Raw genomic sequence first — 19,762 nt, 5'->3', positions numbered from 1 at the left:
CCACACTTCTCAACAAATTAGAGCCGTGCCAAGCCACAGTTGATCTCCATGCGATCGGGGGCGCAGCACCGGAGAATATCTTTGTCTGGAAATTGAAAGATTGGGTCCAAACTTTCCACCTCACCTTTTTGTGTTTGTGCTGTCTTTCCTCTCTTATTTAATTCCCACTGGCCTACTCTCCTTTATCTTCATCTCCTTTTGAGGCTCTGTGTTGGGATTCAATCGGTGCTTGATTGTTTACTCGCCAGTTCTCCTTTTCATGTATCCACTACGTCATTCATTTTTCCCCTATCACTATAGTCGACGCGCGTAATTTTTCTTACAATCTTTGGAACCTTCAATTTTACCTACCTTTGACGTCTGTGATCATTTTTATTTGATTTTTATTAAGCAAAATATCTATTGCATTGATACAATCCGTGGCATTCGCTTAATCTGCAGTGTATATGAGCGATGCCGGTGTACCGACATGTTCCACGATCCCTGCCAATATTCTCTTCGGGCCGCTGTAGCCTGTCGAGACCGTTGAGATCCAATGGAGTAGCTCCATATAAATCGGGAATGCATTTCTCGCAGGGCTCCTTCCAAGCTGCCCCAAACCCCCTGGAGCAGGATGCAGGAGATGACGGAGCCCGGTCCAACGGCAACGACTCAGAGCCAAATTTCAGATCTACTATTCTCAAAATGATGGAGACGGCCGCCACCACTTTTGCTTCTATTGCCGTCCTAGGGTATGCTCCCCTAGCGGCCTCCACTGCTGCGCTTTGTCGCTTACTGACGATTTCCCAGTGCCGCGGGCTACTCGTACCACCGGTACTACAAGTATCTGATTTTGGAAAAGATGGAAAATGCCTTTAAGCCGGGCGATCCAGCACTCGAAGTTGCAGGTGTAGAATCTGGCAAGCATCAATATCATCATGAGGAGCACTGGGTCGTCCGTGACGAACAACCCAGAATTGATCGAATCATTGCTGGTGGCGCTGGTGGCCGTTATTTCCTGCTCATCGGTGAGAAGGGCACTGGAAAGACATCTATGCTTCTGGAAGGGATGCGCAAAATTGATGGGGAGGGTTGTGCTATGTTTGAAGCACATGGTGATCTTGAGATTTTCCGGATCAGGCTTGGAAAGGCGTTAGACTATGAGTTCCATGAAGAGTAGGTTACTTGGTGAACTTCCTTTCTGCAACGAAACTGACAGATTGTGCTAGCTACATTGGAAGTCTTTTCAGCATTAAGGGTCCTCGAGATACTACCCCTCTCTTGGACATCGAGCGCGCATTCAACAAGTTAGAGAAGGTAGCTCTTGCGCGTCGGCGTGAGGGATTGCCCGCTTTGATATTAATCATCAATAGCACTCACCTAGTCAGGGATGATCATGACGGTCAGGATCTACTGGAAATGATTCAGCAGAGAGCGGAACAATGGGCGGCTAGCAACTTGGTGACGACAGGTAAGCTGCGCTTTTTCTTTTTCGCTTCCAATATAGGCCCTGACAATACCGAAATTATAGTCCTCAACAGTGATGATTACTGGGTGTATGAACGCCTCAAGCGGTACGCCACCAGGATGGAAGTCATCCCTGTTTCGGATCTACCCAAGGGACGAGCGATAGACGCTCTACGGAGGTATCGCAGACAGTACTTTGGCGAGGAATTATCTCACGAAGTACTTGAAGAGATATACGACAAAGTTGGTGGACGTTTATCCTTCCTGAACCGGGTGGCAAAGGCCAAAGATTATATGAAACTCTGTGATAGCATCTGTGAGGCAGAGAAGAGATGGTTCCTCAACAAATGCTGGATTCTTGGACCGGAAATGGATGACGACGTCATGGATGAGCAGAAGTACTCTGTAAGTACAATAAGGGCCCCAGGATGTAATGAGAACGCTCTAACTAAAGATGATGACAGTCAGCTGCAATGGTTCTCGCTAAAGCGCTTGTCGACAGGGAGAAGGAGATGGAGAAAACTTATGACCCGGAGATCGGCCATATTTTACCACAGATCCCGCTGCATAAAGCGCGGGAAGTTATGACAAGAGCAGACTTTATCCAAAGTTACGACCATGATAATATCTTTACGATCGATTCTCGGGCTATGGTCCGAGCCGATTCCGTTCCTATGCAGAATGCTTTCCGAGACATCTGTTCTTGGGAAGGATTTGACAAGCATCTGGAGGGAACATTAGAGCGTATTGGCGACATTGAGAGTCTTGGACGAACTCGTGAGCTTACGATCAAAGATCTTTGGAATCAGGGCAAATACCAGCTTGCTATGCGGGATCCCAAGGGTCGCGACAACGGTGTTGCTGAGTTCTCGGTGGTGGAGGGCCAGAAAGACGATGAGGACGACTGAAGCACAGGGAAAGCGGATCCAGGGTTAAAGCTATCATACGCTACCTGATTGGAAAGCACTGTAACTATGGGATATATACTACTTAACCTGTCTGTGACATAAGGTAGCAAGTACATACCAAACCTATGATATCACATGCTACTACCTACGTAGTAGTAGAAGACAGGGATTCCGGATATTCTGATTGGTTGGGTGTATCAGGAAATCCGTGACATCATCACATGCTCACCGCTCGCCAGAAAATCAGCCCCCCCAGCCTCCATGAATATCAATGAATATATTCTACAACTACAACGAATTTCTTCAGCTTGCCATTGGACTCACCTCCAGTTCATTCCTCCATCAACTTATAAGCTCGCCAGACTTGGTACTACTGACACAAAACACCCACCCAACCATGTCCCCCCGCAAGAAGGAAGTCTTATCTGCTGTAACGGCGACCGCAGATACCCGCGCAGACGAGCCGGCAAACGAATTGCGCCAGAAGGCTCAGTTGGAACGGATTCCCCAGCCAGCGCGCTTTGTATTGGTCGTCCTGAGTAGCCTGGTACTGAGTGCGGGATTCTTCAGTTTAACGTCTGGGGATACCCTTGGCGAGCTAGGCGGCGTGAGCAGACATCTTGAGGCATGGTGGGAAGTGGGGGGTTTGGCGGCTTGGAAGGCTATAGAGGTTGGGTTAGCCTGGGTCTTGGGCTTTGATGGTGAGTTTATCTTAGTTTTGAAATACCTATAAGAGAGGGCTGACCAACTCCTGCAGGACGAGATGTGTCATCATTCATCTTCCTTACTCACCTCCCCACCTACGCACTCCTGGCATCATTTTACAACATCCGCCCCACTACGGTCTTGATCTCTTATGTGATCATCTTATTCTCGACCTCGGTCCCCTTTGTACTCCTGCGCAAGCCGACTTGCGTGCACGACCTGTCGCATGCTCCCTCCGATGCAGTCCGCAACCGCTCAATCCTTCAGGACCGCGCGACAACCATCTACACCACTATCGCCGCGACATCAATTCTGACTGTCATCCTATACCTAAGCTACGCGACCTGGCTCCCAACACAACTGGTCCTCCACTTCGAAAACATCCCTGACATTGGCGCCGTTCACGCCGGTCCTGCGGGTCTGCCAGCCCTCTTCCTCGCCCTCCTTCCAGCCGGCTGGGCGGCGAGAGATCTCCTTTTCGTTAGTTCCACTGGCGCGGCCGCGTCTAAGAGGACCGAATCGACCGAGAAGAACCCCGCATCGCACGAAGGCGAGTACCTCGTCTGTGCAGTTTATCGGAAGACCTGGGGCGCACTCTCGCCTAAGACGAGAGTTCTTATCTCGCGAACGGTACTTCTTGCCGTCATGCTTCTCAGTAACACCATTGTCCAGTTGGCAGGAACCATTGAGGGAATTAGCGTCGAGGGTGCGTCCGCTTGGGGTTCAATCTGGGCCGTCGCCATTTTGGCTGTTGGAGCGACTTTTGGTTGGATCGAGGCTGTTGATGGGGTATGATTGCTCGGTTGGTGAACCCCGGATTTGGGTGTATGAAATGTGACCACGACGAAAAGTGCTTCTTTTAGGTTTCCCCCTTGATGACCTGGTATGGATGAAACCCTGTTACGACCTTTTCACCTTATTTCTTCGGAATGTTGTTTAGCTTTGGCGCTTCAGGTTATATCCGATTCTATTCTCTTCTGTTTCCTTTTGTCCTTCTGTCGTCATTCGTACCTTATCTTTTGTATCTCTAGTTGTTCTCTCGAGCGTTTTTGTGGTTAATGAATCTTCACGAAATTGACCTGAAAGTATATGCTTAACAGGTTTCTAATTCAATTATATATTGAAACATTATAGTCGTTACCCTTAAAAGACCAACGATCTAGAATCTAAGCACTCGCTATACAAGAAAAACAACAATGCTGACTCCAACCAAGACGTAAAAACAAAAAAGAAAAGGAAAGGATAAAGGAACGCAGTACTTCACCGAAGTTCAGTAGTATGGCCATAGCCATCCTCAGACATTATCTCCCGGTCATACTGCATGGCCTTGGTACTCGGCATCAACCAGCCAGGATGGAAGATATTGAACACGCCAACAGCAGCCACCATCATCGCGCCATCAAGCGCAATGAAGTACTTCTCCCGGGTAATCAGATACCCAGTCCAACCCTGCGACAACTCGATGGTACGGTAGATGCTTCGGACGTAGATACAGAGCACGGAGAAGACCATAGCGGCGAATAAGGGGGTGATGGATCCGCTCATGTTCTGCAGAAGACGACGGCGGAGGACGCGGCGGACAAAATCGGCGGCGCAGGCGACGAAGACGGTAATCGAGAACAGTTGGAAGACGATACCAGCGACCATGATATGGGTGCCGGGAGCTGTGTCGCCGTCTTCCTTGTTCGTTTCGGCGGAGGCGATGCCGCCGCCTATGGCTTGGATGACGAGCGAGATGACGTCGCAGGTGCAGAAGATCCAGAGGTACATTTTCGGGCTGAGGATGGAGGAGTCGCGGCCGAGGATTTGGATGAAGCGGCCAAGGAGGACGTAAATACCTGCTGTGAAGAATGTGGGAGCTAAATTGATTGGTTAGTGCCCTTTTTCCCTTGGAGATAGGCAGATTGGGGTTTCTGTTTTTGGTAGGTTGCTTACCGATGATTAGGGTGGATATTTGCATCAGGAAGGCTGTCATATTGTAGGGACATTCTGAGGACCAGGTACGTCCAGCCCAGCCTAGGACCTCCGCTGTGTTGGTTTAACGTCAGTATATTATTCGGGTTACTGGGGGTTGAGACGTTACGCACTCAGACAACCAATACTGAAGACAGCACACCACCAGGTTCTTTTCCACGTAAACTGGATTGTGTGAACGATCATCGAGAGACCAAAAAGAACAAGGAAGACGACGCCTGCAGCCAGCGACGGCTGATAACCGTACGCAGTATCCATGCCATCTATGATAGGATGGCAGCTCCTGGAGAGCCACTGTTTGAATTCAAACTCTTGATCGGCCGACATATTAAAGATAATTAAGGAAATCTGCGGTTCGTAGGGTTCAGTTGGCCCGGTGCCAATGGGAATGTAAGCGTGGATGATCACAGGCAGTTGTAATATTGAGTTGAAAAGACTGATGCGAAAGGCACAATAAAATCTTATATCTGAATGAACGACTAGGCAACGGCCCACCTATACTTAGGACCGATATAGAAACACGTCAAGAGTCAAGTAAACGAGTGGCTGAGCAAGAAGCCCGTTTAGTATGAATCACAAGGAAGAGAAAAGCGAGACGAGTCAGACAGGATATATTCCTTTCTCGTGAAAATCTTCATTTTCTTACAGGGCCATAGACTCAAAATCGGGACCCGGATGGATCCAATAACCCGGGCTCGCATTTGACGTAACAGTGGAATACAGCGGGGAACACCCGTTGCAAGACGCATTCTGATTGAACCCCATGGATAATCTCTTTATTCGGGCCGCAACTTCATTCGGCAAATTGGTCGAAGGCTCCAACGTCCTCTGTTCGGAGTTCGGCCCTGAGCCTGAAAGTACTCGCAAGGTCCGCCAAATTGGGTTTAGGGCATCTCGTAACAGTTTCATGAGAGTATCGGAGATAAATCCGTTAGACCGTGCAGCTCTCCAGTCACCAGTCATGTTGTACTGTATGTAGGATCGTGGCGCTATATCAGATCCTTTATGCCGATAGAGTCAGGCGTGTAACTGAGGCTGAATCACGTAGGCCACAGCTTTGTCTCCACGACGGTGCTGGGCATTAGCCATCGGCCCTGATTCTCGGCAAGTGCGAAGCTTTCATTAGAGCTTGGCAGAGAAGAAGAAGGTATCTATCTTATTTTTGAATAATTGTATCCATAGTTGAGCCCCTGTGGTTTAGTAAAGCGAAGGTGTGATGTGATTGCAAAGGGGGGTGATGCATGTTACATCTTGAGATAATGGATAATGGATGTTTGTTGAACGTTCTATGGATTCAAATGTGGGCCTGAGGCGTTGTATTTCTTGGCAAAAGTCTCTCGGTCTAACCGGATTAGGAGAACCTTGAGACCTACTAACCTTGAAAAACATCAGCTAATCCACCATGCAATAGAACTGTCACTTCATGCTATTCACACGTGGGCTGCGCCTTATATAAGACCCAGTGGATGTGAATGTGCCGGGGTATTCGTCAAAAAAGTTTTTAACCAGTATGCCTTGGCCTTTTACTGACGTCTGAGGGTCCGGAAATCACGCTAGGCCTGCGATCTTGAAGCGCTGCAGTGGGTTCTTGATCTTCCAGTTGACGAAGACGAGATGTACTCAAAGCCATTCATTCCATTCAACATTTAAGGACCGGCATAAACCGTGAATCTGCAAGCGCTTGAATATTTAGAGAGATCTATCGTCAGATCAGAAAAGGACGGAGGCGATTGAAAGTTTGGCGGTCGGGAGAACTTTTAAGTTGTATTTATGCATCCACCATCCTTCTAACAGCACAGCTCATTGTGCTACCAAGATTACTACCTGTTTTCATAGCACAATGAATAATCACTATAACAAAGATAGAGAGGAAATTCAAGATTCCGCCGTCCAGATGCAAAGCTATTTGACGCCTGACCTCAAGAAACCCCGCTCGCTACTGTATAGTATACTTAGTTCGTAAGCGCCGTGAATCCCATCATCTGGGGTCAGCTCATCGATTCTTCATTTCTACTTGCCTTACTCAGACACACATAAACAGCCATGGGGTTAGTTTCAAGAATCCCAGAAGACCCGGGGCTATCTCCCCTTAAACCATCTCCGGTTCGCATATTGATTCAAACCCTGACGCACCTGGCTCCGTCAGATGGCGTGGCTGGCGATGAAGATCCATACGGCGATAGGCTTATATCAATGCTCGATCGTATCTGCAAACACACTTGGGATGTTGAATTTGAGCCTGGTGTACACCGCTGGTATACATCTGGTGACGAGTTCGGCTATAACAATCGGCCTTGTTTCTTTCTTGTCGATTATGGCAATGCTTCTACTGACGATGACGTCCCGATTAAAAGTTACGAGTGGATAGGAGAGGAATTGTATGAAGGGGTCGGCGTGTGGCTTAAAACGCTACCAATGGGTCAGTGGGGGTTCGCAGACCAGCAGAGTGTTGACCCATTCAATTTCATTCTGTACAAACACACGCACATGCCGTACGCAGGCAAGTCCTGCAACGACAAGACAGGGAGGAAGAGGGAAAAGCAATATTAACAGGTAAAGGGCGGCGAGGCAGAGAACGAAAACGACTACGAGTACTAGTAATATAGTAATGAGCATGGTCGAAGGCCAATCACAAGGTCGACAATCCAGAAAGCAACCTGCTAGTTACCTAACGATTGAAAAACACACTCATTTGGATATGTAAGTAGAGTACGCACGTGACTGCTCCTCACTCTCTTTCCACTGTAAGCAATTACTACAAAGTAGATCGATCATGCGATAACGTATTTATTCAACTGGGTTGTTGGTGTAGCTATGTAGCCCCCTGTTTGTTCCTCTAGACCATGGACTCATTAAAATTGTGGCATCTCATACATGTCATCAGGGTCTACACCGAATCAGCCAGGAGAGCCAAAAGCAGACAATGAAGAGATAACTTACCCTTGCGGTTTGCGTAGATATACTTCTGTGTCTCAACAATGTTGTGGTTCAGCTCTGTGCTCAGCTCCTGCTCACGGAGTCGAACCTTCTCGTTTCGCTTCGCTGCCCCTTTAATGGCGGCCTGGGCAACATGGAAGCGGGAGGTCTTGTTCACGAGCATCATATCAAATGGCGTCGTGGTGCTTCCCTCCTCGATATACCCGGCAATGCTCACACGCTCTAGACGAGGCCGGCCGAAAAGCAGACCTTGCAACTCGGTCATATATCCGTGGTAGTTAAAATGGATTGGTTTGTCGGAGGTGAAAAGGTTATCAAAGGAATCGGTTGTCAAAGCATGCGGGTGGGCCCCTTCGTTCTCCAATATCATCAGGTCTGTCACGTTGATCACCCGAACGCGAAGTTCAGGGCAGCGCTGGCGCAGAATTGCAGCGGCGTAGATGACCTCAAACATCACTTCAACGCCGACTCCCACAAGGACAACGTCTGGATCAAGTCCGTCATTTGTACTGCAGAATTTCCAGATCGATGCGCCAGCTCTGCAGTGGCTTTCAGCTTCTTCAGGTGATAGATAAACGGGCGTCGGCTGCTTTGAGCCAACCATGAGATTGATGTAATTCTTAGATTTCAAGCAATGGTGAACGGTTGTTAAGAAAGTATTGGCGTCCGGCGGTAGGTAGACACGCGCGGCATTAGGCTTCAGCTTGAGAACGTTTCCGATGAATGATGGGTTCTGGTGAGAGAAGCCGTTGTGTTCCTGTCGGGTCCAGGTACTGGTCTCAATATAGTTGATGCTGGCCACATCTTTGTGCCACCCTGTTTCTCGGGCCTAGTTGTTTATCACTCTGGTTAAGGAGAGCCAGTCAATGGGATGCAGGGAAGGGGTACGTACCATCTTCATGAACTTGGCGTATTGCACCATCATAGTGTGGACAATACCCAAGAAACTTTCGTAAGAGGGAAAGAGGCCCACACGCCCGGTCAAAGTGTAGCCCTGAAGGAAACCTTGACACATATGCTCACTCAATACTTCAATAACACGACCACCCTTCGCGTTGGAGTACTGGTCCCATTGGAAGTTCCGTCCAGTATGCGCGAGAGCGGCATCCAACTTATTACTCTCTAGCTCATCTGGCGAGAACAGTCGGACACTGTGTGGGTTTTGGGTGAAAACTTTATCTATGAATTTTCCAGTTGTCTTCATCGAGCTTTCTTGCGCACCTTTCTCTACACAGAAAGTCCTCCAATCCGGAAGGTTAGGTGGCTCGTAGGCTTTGTATGCCTCAAAACGTTGACCGAGCTTCTTGGAGTCATCCGAAGGAATGATCGTCTTGATTTCATCAATAACATCTCCTGTCTCGGTAAAGAGCTCATGGGGGTTGTAGGAAGATAACCATTTCTGAAGCGCCTGAAGTTCTTCCTTGTCCTTCTTTGCATTAGGTAGAGGAACCTGGTGTGAATGGAACGACCCCTCGATAAATTGCCCGTGCAGCTCCTTGGGTCCTGACCAGCCCTTAGGTGTGCGCAGCACTATCATGGGCCACCGGGGTTTCATGATCGGCTTCCCAGAGCGGGCTGCTTGCTGAATCTTATGAATTTCCCCAATCGCCCAATTCATGGAGCAATGGAGATCAGTATCAATATCGTCTAGACTCTCAACAATGCGCACTTGGTAACCATATCCCGTGAAAAGAGAAGTTAACTCTTTGTTGTCCATGCAGCCGAAGATGGTGCGCTCGCTGATTTTGAATCCATTGACATGCAAAATTGGTAGGACTGCTCCCGATTCCGCTGGGTCAATGTACTTGATTGCATGCCAGGAACTGTTTCTATCAGTAAAGCACTTTACCCCAGATAGATCGTCCATGAACTCACGTCGCTGTTGGACCGGTTTCTGCTTCTCCATCACCGACCACGCAAGTGACAATGAGATCCGGATTATCCATGACTGCACCAAAGGACACAGCTAACGCATAACCCAACTCCCCACCTTCATGGATGGCTCCTGGGGTCTCGGCATTAATATGGCTGAATAGAAACAGTTAGCTCAAGCTCGGCATACTAATTCACTGAGGGAAGTCAAACCTTGGCAAACCGCCAGAGGTACTAAAAGTGGAGATGAGATTCTTGAGACCTTCCTTGTCTCGAGAATACTGTGGGTAGAACTTCCCCAATGAACCCTCCAGCCATAGCGAAGCAAGTAGACCTGGTGCACCGTGCCCCGGTCCGACGACATACAGCATGTCTAGGTTTCGCTTCTTGACGATGTAGTTCAAATGGGAATATACGAGGATAAGCCCGGGACATGTTCCCCAGTGACCTGGAAATATGGTATTGGATGAGCTGATATGTTCCTATCCCAGATGATGTATACAAAGCTTCAGAGGATCTCACCAAGTAGTCGAGGCTTGATGTCATCATGTTTTAGATCGCGCTTCAATAACACATTGTCCTGCAGAAAAATCATTGCTAGAGAACATAAGCGGGTGTCTTAAGAGTATAGGGTTATCAAATCTCACCTGCTGCAATGTAAGCAGCTGCTCGGCGAAATTTCAATAAAGCATCGGAAGTAGATTGATCTAAGGAAGCCAGGTCGAGCTGGACTTGCAGCTGTTCAACGACATCCGGAATGTGTGACGGCTCAGCCTTAGGATTTGGCCTATCGATTAACTCGCCCGGCATGGTTAGTGATCCGCAGATGTGTGAAATGTATTAAATAAGTTAATAATGCTTGTTTGGTATAAAGTTCGTTGATAGTGTGGATGCGCCAAGGGATCAATGGATGGATATGGAGAATGGAACTGCAAATCTTGGGGACGATGGTTTCTAATAGTTTATCTATGGTTTCAGACGTATGAAAGGATATAATTCCACAATCCCAGCCTTAAATCACCAATCCTTGGTTTAAGTAGATCCAAAATCTCGTAGGGTTCACCGGAAATACTTATTTCGAGGCTGTAGTTCCAGGTCCATGATGTCGGGTTCCCAAACTACGTCACCATGCAAGTCCTTTGACATCACCGGCTGCACCCCAACAGGGAATTGGCCCACCACAACGAACAAATAAAATGGTCCCTTTCAATTGTGAATTATGAAAGAGAGGGGCATCGAGAACCACAAGCCGATTACTTATTTACCTGGAAGCCTGGAAGCCCGGTGGATATGGCATGTCTCGGTTCAACTCTCCCGATTCTGCCGCCTCCAACATGACACGCAAATCTATCCTCTCAGTTAATGCCGGATCATCTTCGGTGAAGATTACCTTCTACACCTTTGAACAGCCACCAAAAGTCGTCGCCAATGCACAGATCTCGGGGATCACAGCTCCTCCAGCAACACTGAAATACACTCGGGGATCGACGAAGCACAAGGAGCAGCTCAAGGAGAAATTGAGCACACCTCAGGATGCTTTCAAGTTCCTTCTGCAGAGATGTTTCTCTGATCCTAACCTATCCGAGGTTACTAGCAGTGATGATCTGGCATTCATTTGTCATCGGGTTGTTCATGGCGGAGACTATGAGCGATCGGTAGTTATCACCAATGAAACCTATCACCACTTGGAGAAACTCGAGGATCTAGCCCCGCTGTATGCAGTGCCCATGCCCTTTCGATCAGGATGTGTTTCTGACTGGCGACAGACACAACTTTTCTGCTTTGGAGATCATTCGACTCTGTAGAAAGGAACTACCTTCGGTGAAAAGTATCACATTCTTCGACTCCGCCTTCCATCAGACTCTGCCCGACTATGTAAAGACGTATCCAATTAACCAGGACACCGCGAAAGCAAATGGCCTTCGGAAATACGGGTTTCATGGCATTAGTTATTCCTTCATCCTGCGCTCGGTAGCTCAATTTCTGGGCAAGCCAGTGGAGCAGACTAATGTGATTGCCATGCATATTGGAAGCGGTGCTTCTGTATGCGCAATCAAGGAGGGCAAGTCCATTGACACATCGTAAGAATGATCTTCGTCCATTGTGGAAAAGACGTGCTGACAGATCTTCTTAGAATGGGGCTCACACCCTTGGCTGGCTTACCTGGTGCCACCCGTAGTGGTGATATTGACCCATCGTGAGTATTATCAAAAGGTGGCTCTAAGACTGATGGTTAACGCGTTCTTGGCAGGCTCGTGTTTCATTACACTAGCGAAGCCGGAAAGTTGAGCCCTGCGAGCACTAAAGAAATGCATATTAGCACGGTAAGTCCCTAAGACTGTGTGGAAGAAGCAAACAGCTAGCTGACTTAGGCCCATCTAGGCCGAAGAAATCCTGAACAAGAAATCCGGATGGAAAGCGCTCACTGGAACTACAGATTTTGCTCAGATAGCCGTTGAGAATCCTCCAGATCCGGAGCATAAACTCGCTTTCGACATTCTCGTCGACCGTATTCTGGGGTATATAGGTAATTACTTTGTCAAGCTAGAAGGAAAAGTTGATGCACTCGTTTTCGCCGGCGGAATTGGTGAGAAGAGTGCCTTACTGAGGAAAACTGTCGTCGAGAAATGCCAGTGCCTAGGGGTAGCTATTGACGCATCAGCTAATGACAAAGGGCCGTCCGACGACCAGACGGTGATGGATATCTCCAAGGTAGATGCTAGTGGACCGCGTGTAATGGTCTGCCAGACAGATGAGCAAGTGAGTATAACTCCTTCTTCTGCTTATCTTAAGCACACTCGCTAATGCGTTTTCTAAGTTCGAAATGGCATATAATTGCATTTTGACACACGGAAATGAGAATGGATCATGATGGCGTGGTGCCTCAGAAGTTTCACAGTCAGGGGTTACTAGTGCTGGGGCATAATATATGTTAGTTACTAGTCATTTATCAATCACGTTATCCCTGCCTAACCTATCCTAATGGTTTGACTTATAGTCCTAGTTTGCAATGTATGACTGACTACTAGTTCGGCCGCTCCTTCCTTAATTGACAGTTCAGTATCATATATATTTTTTCCTTGGTGCTCAATAAGCCAATATTACTACCGTGATATTAACTTGGGGGAAATACCCCCCCCCCCCCCCCCAAAAAAAAAGGTCGACAAGGACGCGATTGAGCGCATTGGTCTTGTATGTCATTATGTTGATCCAAGTCTATTGTATTAACCACTCGACCACCTTGTTCATATGTTGCCACTTCTAACTTTAGGAGTGAATAATTGAAAAGCCTAGATAGATGGACTGTAATACTAGCATAACTACAAATATCATTTGTCACTTTATGTCCTATCAATACTATAATAGAATATATACGGATATCAGAAACCACGAGAAGAATTCCACCTTAGAAAATGATATATGATTTACCTTTCCATATCGAGAACACGGATCTCCGGTGCATTTGGAATACTCTTCCTTAGCCGACAGCCCTCAAGGCTGAAGGAAATTGCCCGGAAAGGACTAAGAGTGGCAAAACACCACCAGAGTGACCTGTCCAATCGCCACATCCACAACTGGAACTTCACAAACAGAGCACACGACAACAACAGAATGTTGCTACATGATCCATTCCAAATGCCCCGGACCATTGCATTTGCACGACAATCAATGGCTGGGGTACCCCAATGAATCGTGAATCATGTCTGAAGGGACAAGGTCTGGACCGTGCCTCGGTCCTCGCAGGGCGGGTATGCTGTGCCTGGTTGCCAGTACATCAGTCCTGCAGACGATCATCTCAAGTCGAAGATGGACCATGTAGGTACCCAAGATCTACCGATCAATTGTGCAACAGCGAAAGCCAGGAATTGGGGCGAAGGGGTCTGATCGCCAGGCAGGAGACCTTTACCTTGCTGCACTATTGATTATTGGTTGGATGGGATTGGAACAGGGGAAAGTTGATGACAATTGGAATGTGTATTGTTTGCATATTTCTGCAGTAAGTTCAAAACATGTAGCAAAGTAATCTTGTGGCTTTTGGATTTTCCCTCATTTTCCAATCTATCGGTGATGTCGGGGAAAAGAAAAACTGGGTAATAACTTTTTTTCAGACGGCCAACCTCTTTTGCTTTTTCTGCATTGTAGATCAATCACATTCTTTTGCTCAACCCCCAAACCAAATCTCTTCCCCCCCCCCCGGACTAATGGATTTTGCACTGAGATGAGACGATCTCTCTAGATAAGTCTGAAAAAAATAATATATAATATCAGCCTTTCATGTTGAAAATTTCGTCACATATAATTAATATATTTTATTCCCTCAGCAACCACTTTGGTCCCAAACTGGTACCTCTAATAGTACCGATTAAGCGGGAATAGAACCTCGGAGATCTCCATAAAATAGGCGAGAGAAACGAAAAAAGTAGGAACCCGTCATTCAGGACCAAAGCGGAAGTAGAAGGACAAGCTCCACTCCCTGGTTCGTACAGATTACCAAGAAATCTTTACTTTGGTGGGAGCCTCACATGTATCCCGGGCTTGGGTTCACTAGTAACAGCGCGGAAATGCAGCCGGACTTTTAGCGTCAAAAGCCACGGGTTGGAATTCTAGAAGGGGGAACTGATCGGTAAGGCCATTACCAATCAGATAGTGGATCGAAAATCCCATGTAATTTAAAAATTAGAGCCGGCCAGCCTTAGTGGTTATTACCTATCTCAAGGACAACTTGGATTGTCCTATCTGTAGTCTTCCTATAGTGTTCCCACGCCGTCTGAGGATCGTTTGAATAGTCTGGTTATCGTATTGCTCTATCGGTGACGGAGTCTGCCGGACTCTCTAGGAATGTAGATCATGTCAAACATCCATAGCCGTACATACCTACCTCCATATAGTACCTAGTAGCTGTCTCTACTAGGCAAGTCCAGGACGAAGAAGCTAACGCATCCACCCGCCATTCTGGAACCTCAGTTCCCCTTCCCCGTCTCGGGCCAGAACTTACTTCTCCTGTCTCCTCCTCCGTAGGGTATCCAAAACTCTCCGTCTTCAGCCTCTTGTTTATCACCTGCGACGTTTGACCCTGACTATTGGGTACTGTCAGCCCATCCATCGCAATTATTACCCAACCAGGCGAATGGTTACCGTAATAGTATCATGATAATCCCCATTTGCCGTTGACATCGTTGATTTAGATTCAAACCACCCGTGCGACCGTTTCCACAATCCCGGTGCCATGCGATCCAGAACCGTCGATCAGCGATATCCCAGTTCTGATATAGCACGGTGTAGTGCTGGTCATTGGGCATGTTTGTGATGGGATTTGATGAGGTGACCCAAGGCATGCGTGGCAGTGGGGGGCGTGATGAGTGGGTGGGTGGGTGGGTGGGAAAGATAACAAACACTACATAAAAATCAAAATAAAAGTACTGTACAGAACAAAGTACTACAACCACACCCAGCCACAAATAATCGGAATATACACAGAAAGTTGCAAGACCAGAATCCTGGACACCAAAGTTTCAAGGGCCCTGAGGAGTGGCGTCGCTACATCGATCGATGATAATCGTGCAGCTGCAGCTCTGGAATGCCCTCCCCCTCCCCCTTACATACAAACAGGTTGCATACATATTGCCGACAGGGGAGGAAAGAGACAACTCCACGGCTTCGATCGGTAGTACGTCGGACACAGTCTTCACGTCGATCCGGTGGATAATCTATCAATCGATGACCGACAGGCTGCATGGGAGTGGATTGTGGCTTCATAGTGGATATGTATCCAGACGCGAGGAGACACATGGATGATTGACAATACCGCACTATCCCTACCTGTGGCGGGGAGTATCATGCATTTGATTCGTCCGGATGTGTCCCGTTGATCACAGCAAACTTTTTTCTCTGATTTCGCCTTCCCAGGATTCTGGTTCCGCGAAAGATGAGGTATCCTCGGAGTACGCGCCGATGTCTCGACATGGAAGGTCAATGATAGATGATCAATCTGACCCATCAATTGTGGCACAGTAGCAGCTTATTGAAGAATGTTTGTGGCTATGAATTATCTGTGTTTGTGAGGATGTACATACCTTGGAGGTTCATCGTACTCCTCACAAGGTACTTTTGTACTGTCATGGCTTGGTTGTTGATACTCTCCCATGAGGTTGGATTTGATACATCTAGATCTATGTCTGCTATTTGTAATAGGGATCTATTGAAGAGAAGAATATACTAGGAAATTATACAGCTCCTGTTATAATCTGTTCGAGCCTTTGATAATTCATTTCTGTCTGTCAATGGATATTGAGGCCATCTTTCCTTTCTGTTCAAAATATATTGACCGCCACTGTTAGCTACACCATAGTGGCTTTGAGCTCGATTGTATATAATAGTAGACTTGTGGTATTTTAATATGACAAATTGTTCAAATATAGTCATGTTCGTGCTCACAATCATGCAGCGCACCGGTTTTTATTGTTTAAAAACAACCAATGTACGTAGTAATCCATGGCCTTGGCAGTAACCGATTGATCCACAAAAACTCCCCGGCCTATTGCCCTAACTTGCAGCGGAGGCTCGTCTAACAGCCTCAATAATTATCTAATAACCACGAATAATACCACAATTATTTACCTTTAGCAGTAATAGTATCGACCATGCCTGTTTGATGGGCGCGGAAACGGAACCAACAGCCAACTCCCCACCCCGGCCTAGAAGTGGGCAAGTCCAACGGTTCTTTAGACTCCTTCCTTTGTCCTCCAGTTTCTAGTGTCGTCTTAGCTGTATTATCTGAGTCAGTCGATCGACTATAATACCCTAGAAGGCTAGGGTGGAAGTCTCCTCTCTGCAACCTAAACAAGAAAAGCAAGACAACACGTCTCCATATCCAGCATAGGGAGGCCCCATAAGCTCATGGCACGATCTGCGATGGAACCATGGTACCGCACCATTCGGACGGACTTCCAGAAGGATTCTGGAATCACCTTGTTCCTGTTGGCAATCTGCTTGTACGTACTCCGTATCGAGGATGATGACGAGTTCGTCTGAAACCATGTATTCTGTCAAGTAGCCTGTTTAGGCTTGATTGTGTATATGTTCATTGTCCGGGAGGCGACAAAAAGGTACGCCCAATCTGAAGCACTAGCGTCGTCCAATTTACATGTCACTTTCCTCTCATTGGAACGATGTAACTCTTCGCTGTTTGAATAACTAGGTACAAGCCCGCTGCAACGCCTATTTGTCTGATTTGACAGATGGGCTTGCCAGGTGGTTTTTCTTTGGCCGTCATGGTCAAAGTACCAAGATAATCAATTGATCAGTTGAGATCCAAACGGATGTCCTATTCGATTTGAAACATGTGGCCGCTAATATGACTACTAACTAAGCGAGCCCTGTCAAACATTAAACGCTTCCGTTAATATCTGGTCCAGGACAGGCCAGAACAAAGAGAACCCACAGCCTGCAGTGTGAATCCTGTGGCTGGAAAGTTGAGCCAACTCGGCAGAACTCAATCATTCTGCCGCCATCTTCCGTTGGAGATACTCTGCCCCATTGTGGCGTGGCTCAGTGGACGGTCAATTGTGGAGTAGTAAATTACAGGTTTCCATACGTTCTACGTATATTCTGGGACCTGCCGATGGAGCCCGCCTTCAGGAGTTAACCCAACTTAGTACGGAGTAGCACTATGTACAATCAATGGAGGTAAATCACGGTACATCAGTCGATCAGCGGCGTTACCCCAGAGGAAATCCAGTGGAACTGGAGAGAAAAATCTAGAAGGGCCAGAGTCATGGGAGGTAAACCGTGACCTGATCCGGAGGACAGACGGAGAAAATCCATAACTTGCTCTGGTGGTCGCGGGGAGAAACAGACGGACGGTACGCTAGAAGGACTAGAAGGTCGTGAGAAGAATGATGGTCGCATATAATACGTAACGGGGCGGGTAACTGTGGGTTTACCGGATCATTGATCGCTATGAGAAGGATCCACCGGCGCCCCTATTGCTCAGGTAGCCCTGATTTCCCTGGAGACCTGGGAATAAGGGAAGGAAATGAAAAAAAAAAATTTTGTTTTCAAACAAAAAACTATAGAATAATAAAGACCGAGGCAAATTTGGCAACAAGGAAATAACTAGATGTACTCTGTTTGACACGGTCAAAAGCTCTTTCCTCTTTGATGGCAATGCAATACAAAATCGTACCCATCCATACATCATCAAACAAGAGCTCAACTCGGCAAACAGCCAATCGCCACCGAATCAGTCAGGGGAGCAAGTGGATCAAACTAGAATGGAAGTATCGAATCAATAAACAATGATCTTGGTTACGATGGTCTCCCGAGACTTAGTAGGCGACTACAGCAGGTACCGGGTAGAAAAAGCTTCTGGATTGGTTCTATGGAGAACCTCTTTTTACAGTACGTACCTTAGCTCGTACCTATAACTTACGGAGTACTAAAGGTACGACAGACTACCCTAGCAGATACCCTACTAATTCCGGTGCCTTAGGCTTTGACCCGGTACTTTGTGCAGACCTTACCTATCAAACATGGCGCCACATACTCTTACTAGTGATTAACCTGTCCTCATTTGTTGAAGTAGAGTAGATATGTACATGCAGTCGGAGTACATGTCTCTGCATGGACATCTCTTGTTCAGGTGTTCATACACTACGCATCCATGTCCAAAGGGAAAATTGCCTTTCATGTACCAGTATTGGTACCTCACGCTAGGTATTCCGTCTGAAAATCTGGAAACCGGATTACATCAAGACGATCAATTGGGTAAAAGTAAGCTAGATTGGGTAAAAAAAAATACAGAAGCCTAGCCAAAGAGTTTCTCAAGGGAATAGTATAGGGCTTGGGGAATAACTACGGAGTAGGTCACTGACCCCCCAAAACACCACGCGAGACGGGGGCAATCGAGACAAGCCCCATTGGTGTTGGTTCGGATCCATCCGCGGTTCCTGGAAGCGGCTGTAAGGTTCCCCACTCACACCCTGCAACAAGCCAGTCCGCTGTGTCCGAGAAGTCGGTTTTCAGAAGGTTAGGTAGCTTTTAATTAACCAAGTAGTACTACCTGTATACGGTGCACTCTGGTGGAGAGCTCCGACTTTCTTCCCTTGTTTCCTTTTCCCCATTTGTAGTGGTAGGTCGGTAGCTATAGGACGCTGGCGTATTACAGAGGTTTCCACCGTTACCATACTACTTTCAGGCTAGATTCTATTCGTAACAGACGGCCTCCTACCCTAGTAGTAGGGAACCTAGGTTGTGATGACTCCAACGATCCCGTGGCTGTCTTGAAAATTCAGCCATCAGCTGAAGTGCTGAGTCCCTTGACTTCAGTCAGGACAAATAAGATAGAAACAAATAAGCCTGAAACGGTCAGAATCACCCCAGGTAGTAAGAACCACACTCACCAATAACACGATGAGATGGGGCAAGGGGAGAGAAACAATGAGAAATTACTGTAATTACTAGGAATAATACCTTACCTTCCAGGTGCCTGGAACAGTGGCCGTCAGTCAAACGTTGGGACAGGAACCTTGGGACGGCGCGCAGAACACAACCAGAAAAGAAAAAGAAAGAAAGGGGGTCGATGGATCGCATCCACACCCACCTACTAGCTTGTCGCGTACCTTCCCCCCGGGACGGGAGGGAGCTGCTATTCTAAACGGAGCTAGCTACCCATGATTCTGTATTTGGATTTTTGATTATTCTGACTTTTTGTCCTGTTCCTGTCAGCTATTATTATTTATAAAAAATAAAAAATACAAAAAAAAAAGTTCCTATTATTTGATTTTATTTTTTGTTCTAATTAATCTTGTTTTAATTTTCCCCCTTCCTGAATTTATTTTATTTTATTTTATTTTTTTTTTAGGTTACTGATGATCGGACCCAAACTTTTTCTTTTTTCTTTTCTATTCTTTATTCCTTTT

General features: G+C 47.0%; 7 protein-coding genes across 7 annotated transcripts; 4 read left to right on the top strand and 3 right to left on the bottom strand.

Moving 5' to 3' along the window:
- The first annotated feature begins 307 nt into the window (after positions 1 to 307).
- BDV27DRAFT_59065 (ATP-binding protein) lies at positions 308 to 2,490 on the top strand. Its single transcript, XM_032077027.1, has 4 exons — positions 308 to 731; positions 790 to 1,155; positions 1,209 to 1,851; positions 1,911 to 2,490. Exons 1-4 carry the CDS (start codon positions 454 to 456, stop codon positions 2,352 to 2,354), a joined length of 1,731 nt encoding a protein of 576 aa, XP_031922129.1. The 5' UTR covers positions 308 to 453; the 3' UTR covers positions 2,355 to 2,490.
- A 261-nt stretch (positions 2,491 to 2,751) lies between these two features.
- Positions 2,752 to 3,854, top strand: BDV27DRAFT_163010 (uncharacterized protein; the record flags this gene model as incomplete). Its single annotated transcript, XM_032073480.1, has 2 exons — positions 2,752 to 3,055; positions 3,112 to 3,854. The coding sequence occupies 2 exons, from the start codon at positions 2,752 to 2,754 to the stop codon at positions 3,852 to 3,854; spliced, it is 1,047 nt and encodes a 348-aa protein (XP_031922128.1).
- A 364-nt stretch (positions 3,855 to 4,218) lies between these two features.
- On the bottom strand, positions 4,219 to 5,517 carry BDV27DRAFT_59060 (RTA1 domain-containing protein). Its single transcript, XM_032077026.1, has 3 exons — positions 5,147 to 5,517; positions 4,995 to 5,087; positions 4,219 to 4,918 (listed from the first exon to the last, which is right to left on the bottom strand). The coding sequence occupies exons 1-3, from the start codon at positions 5,358 to 5,360 to the stop codon at positions 4,320 to 4,322; spliced, it is 906 nt and encodes a 301-aa protein (XP_031922127.1). The 5' UTR covers positions 5,361 to 5,517; the 3' UTR covers positions 4,219 to 4,319.
- A 1,559-nt stretch (positions 5,518 to 7,076) lies between these two features.
- On the top strand, positions 7,077 to 7,583 carry BDV27DRAFT_163008 (uncharacterized protein; the record flags this gene model as incomplete). Its single annotated transcript, XM_032073479.1, has 1 exon — positions 7,077 to 7,583. One exon carries the CDS (start codon positions 7,077 to 7,079, stop codon positions 7,581 to 7,583), a length of 507 nt encoding a protein of 168 aa, XP_031922126.1.
- A 276-nt stretch (positions 7,584 to 7,859) lies between these two features.
- Positions 7,860 to 10,652, bottom strand: BDV27DRAFT_168842 (putative phosphoketolase; the record flags this gene model as incomplete). The annotated part of the gene is made up of 7 exons (XM_032074880.1): positions 7,860 to 7,920; positions 7,974 to 8,799; positions 8,863 to 9,793; positions 9,846 to 9,998; positions 10,041 to 10,290; positions 10,365 to 10,460; positions 10,490 to 10,652. 7 exons carry the CDS (start codon positions 10,650 to 10,652, stop codon positions 7,886 to 7,888), a joined length of 2,454 nt encoding a protein of 817 aa, XP_031922125.1. The 3' UTR covers positions 7,860 to 7,885.
- A 411-nt stretch (positions 10,653 to 11,063) lies between these two features.
- Positions 11,064 to 12,976, top strand: BDV27DRAFT_136735 (putative acetate kinase). Its single transcript, XM_032068830.1, has 7 exons — positions 11,064 to 11,556; positions 11,609 to 11,923; positions 11,977 to 12,039; positions 12,094 to 12,166; positions 12,225 to 12,602; positions 12,661 to 12,773; positions 12,841 to 12,976. The coding sequence occupies exons 1-6, from the start codon at positions 11,138 to 11,140 to the stop codon at positions 12,712 to 12,714; spliced, it is 1,302 nt and encodes a 433-aa protein (XP_031922124.1). The 5' UTR covers positions 11,064 to 11,137; the 3' UTR covers positions 12,715 to 12,773; positions 12,841 to 12,976.
- A 1,802-nt stretch (positions 12,977 to 14,778) lies between these two features.
- On the bottom strand, positions 14,779 to 15,186 carry BDV27DRAFT_136734 (uncharacterized protein). The gene is made up of 2 exons (XM_032068829.1): positions 14,979 to 15,186; positions 14,779 to 14,920 (listed from the first exon to the last, which is right to left on the bottom strand). The coding sequence occupies exons 1-2, from the start codon at positions 15,069 to 15,071 to the stop codon at positions 14,804 to 14,806; spliced, it is 210 nt and encodes a 69-aa protein (XP_031922123.1). The 5' UTR covers positions 15,072 to 15,186; the 3' UTR covers positions 14,779 to 14,803.
- Between the last annotated feature and the right edge of the window lie 4,576 nt (positions 15,187 to 19,762).

This window comes from Aspergillus caelatus (genome assembly GCF_009193585.1).
Source record: "Aspergillus caelatus strain CBS 763.97 unplaced genomic scaffold BDV27scaffold_288, whole genome shotgun sequence".
Classification (NCBI taxonomy): Eukaryota; Fungi; Ascomycota; class Eurotiomycetes; order Eurotiales; family Aspergillaceae; genus Aspergillus; species Aspergillus caelatus.
Note: the sequence above shows the minus strand (reverse complement) of the source record. Positions and strands in the feature narration are given on the sequence as shown.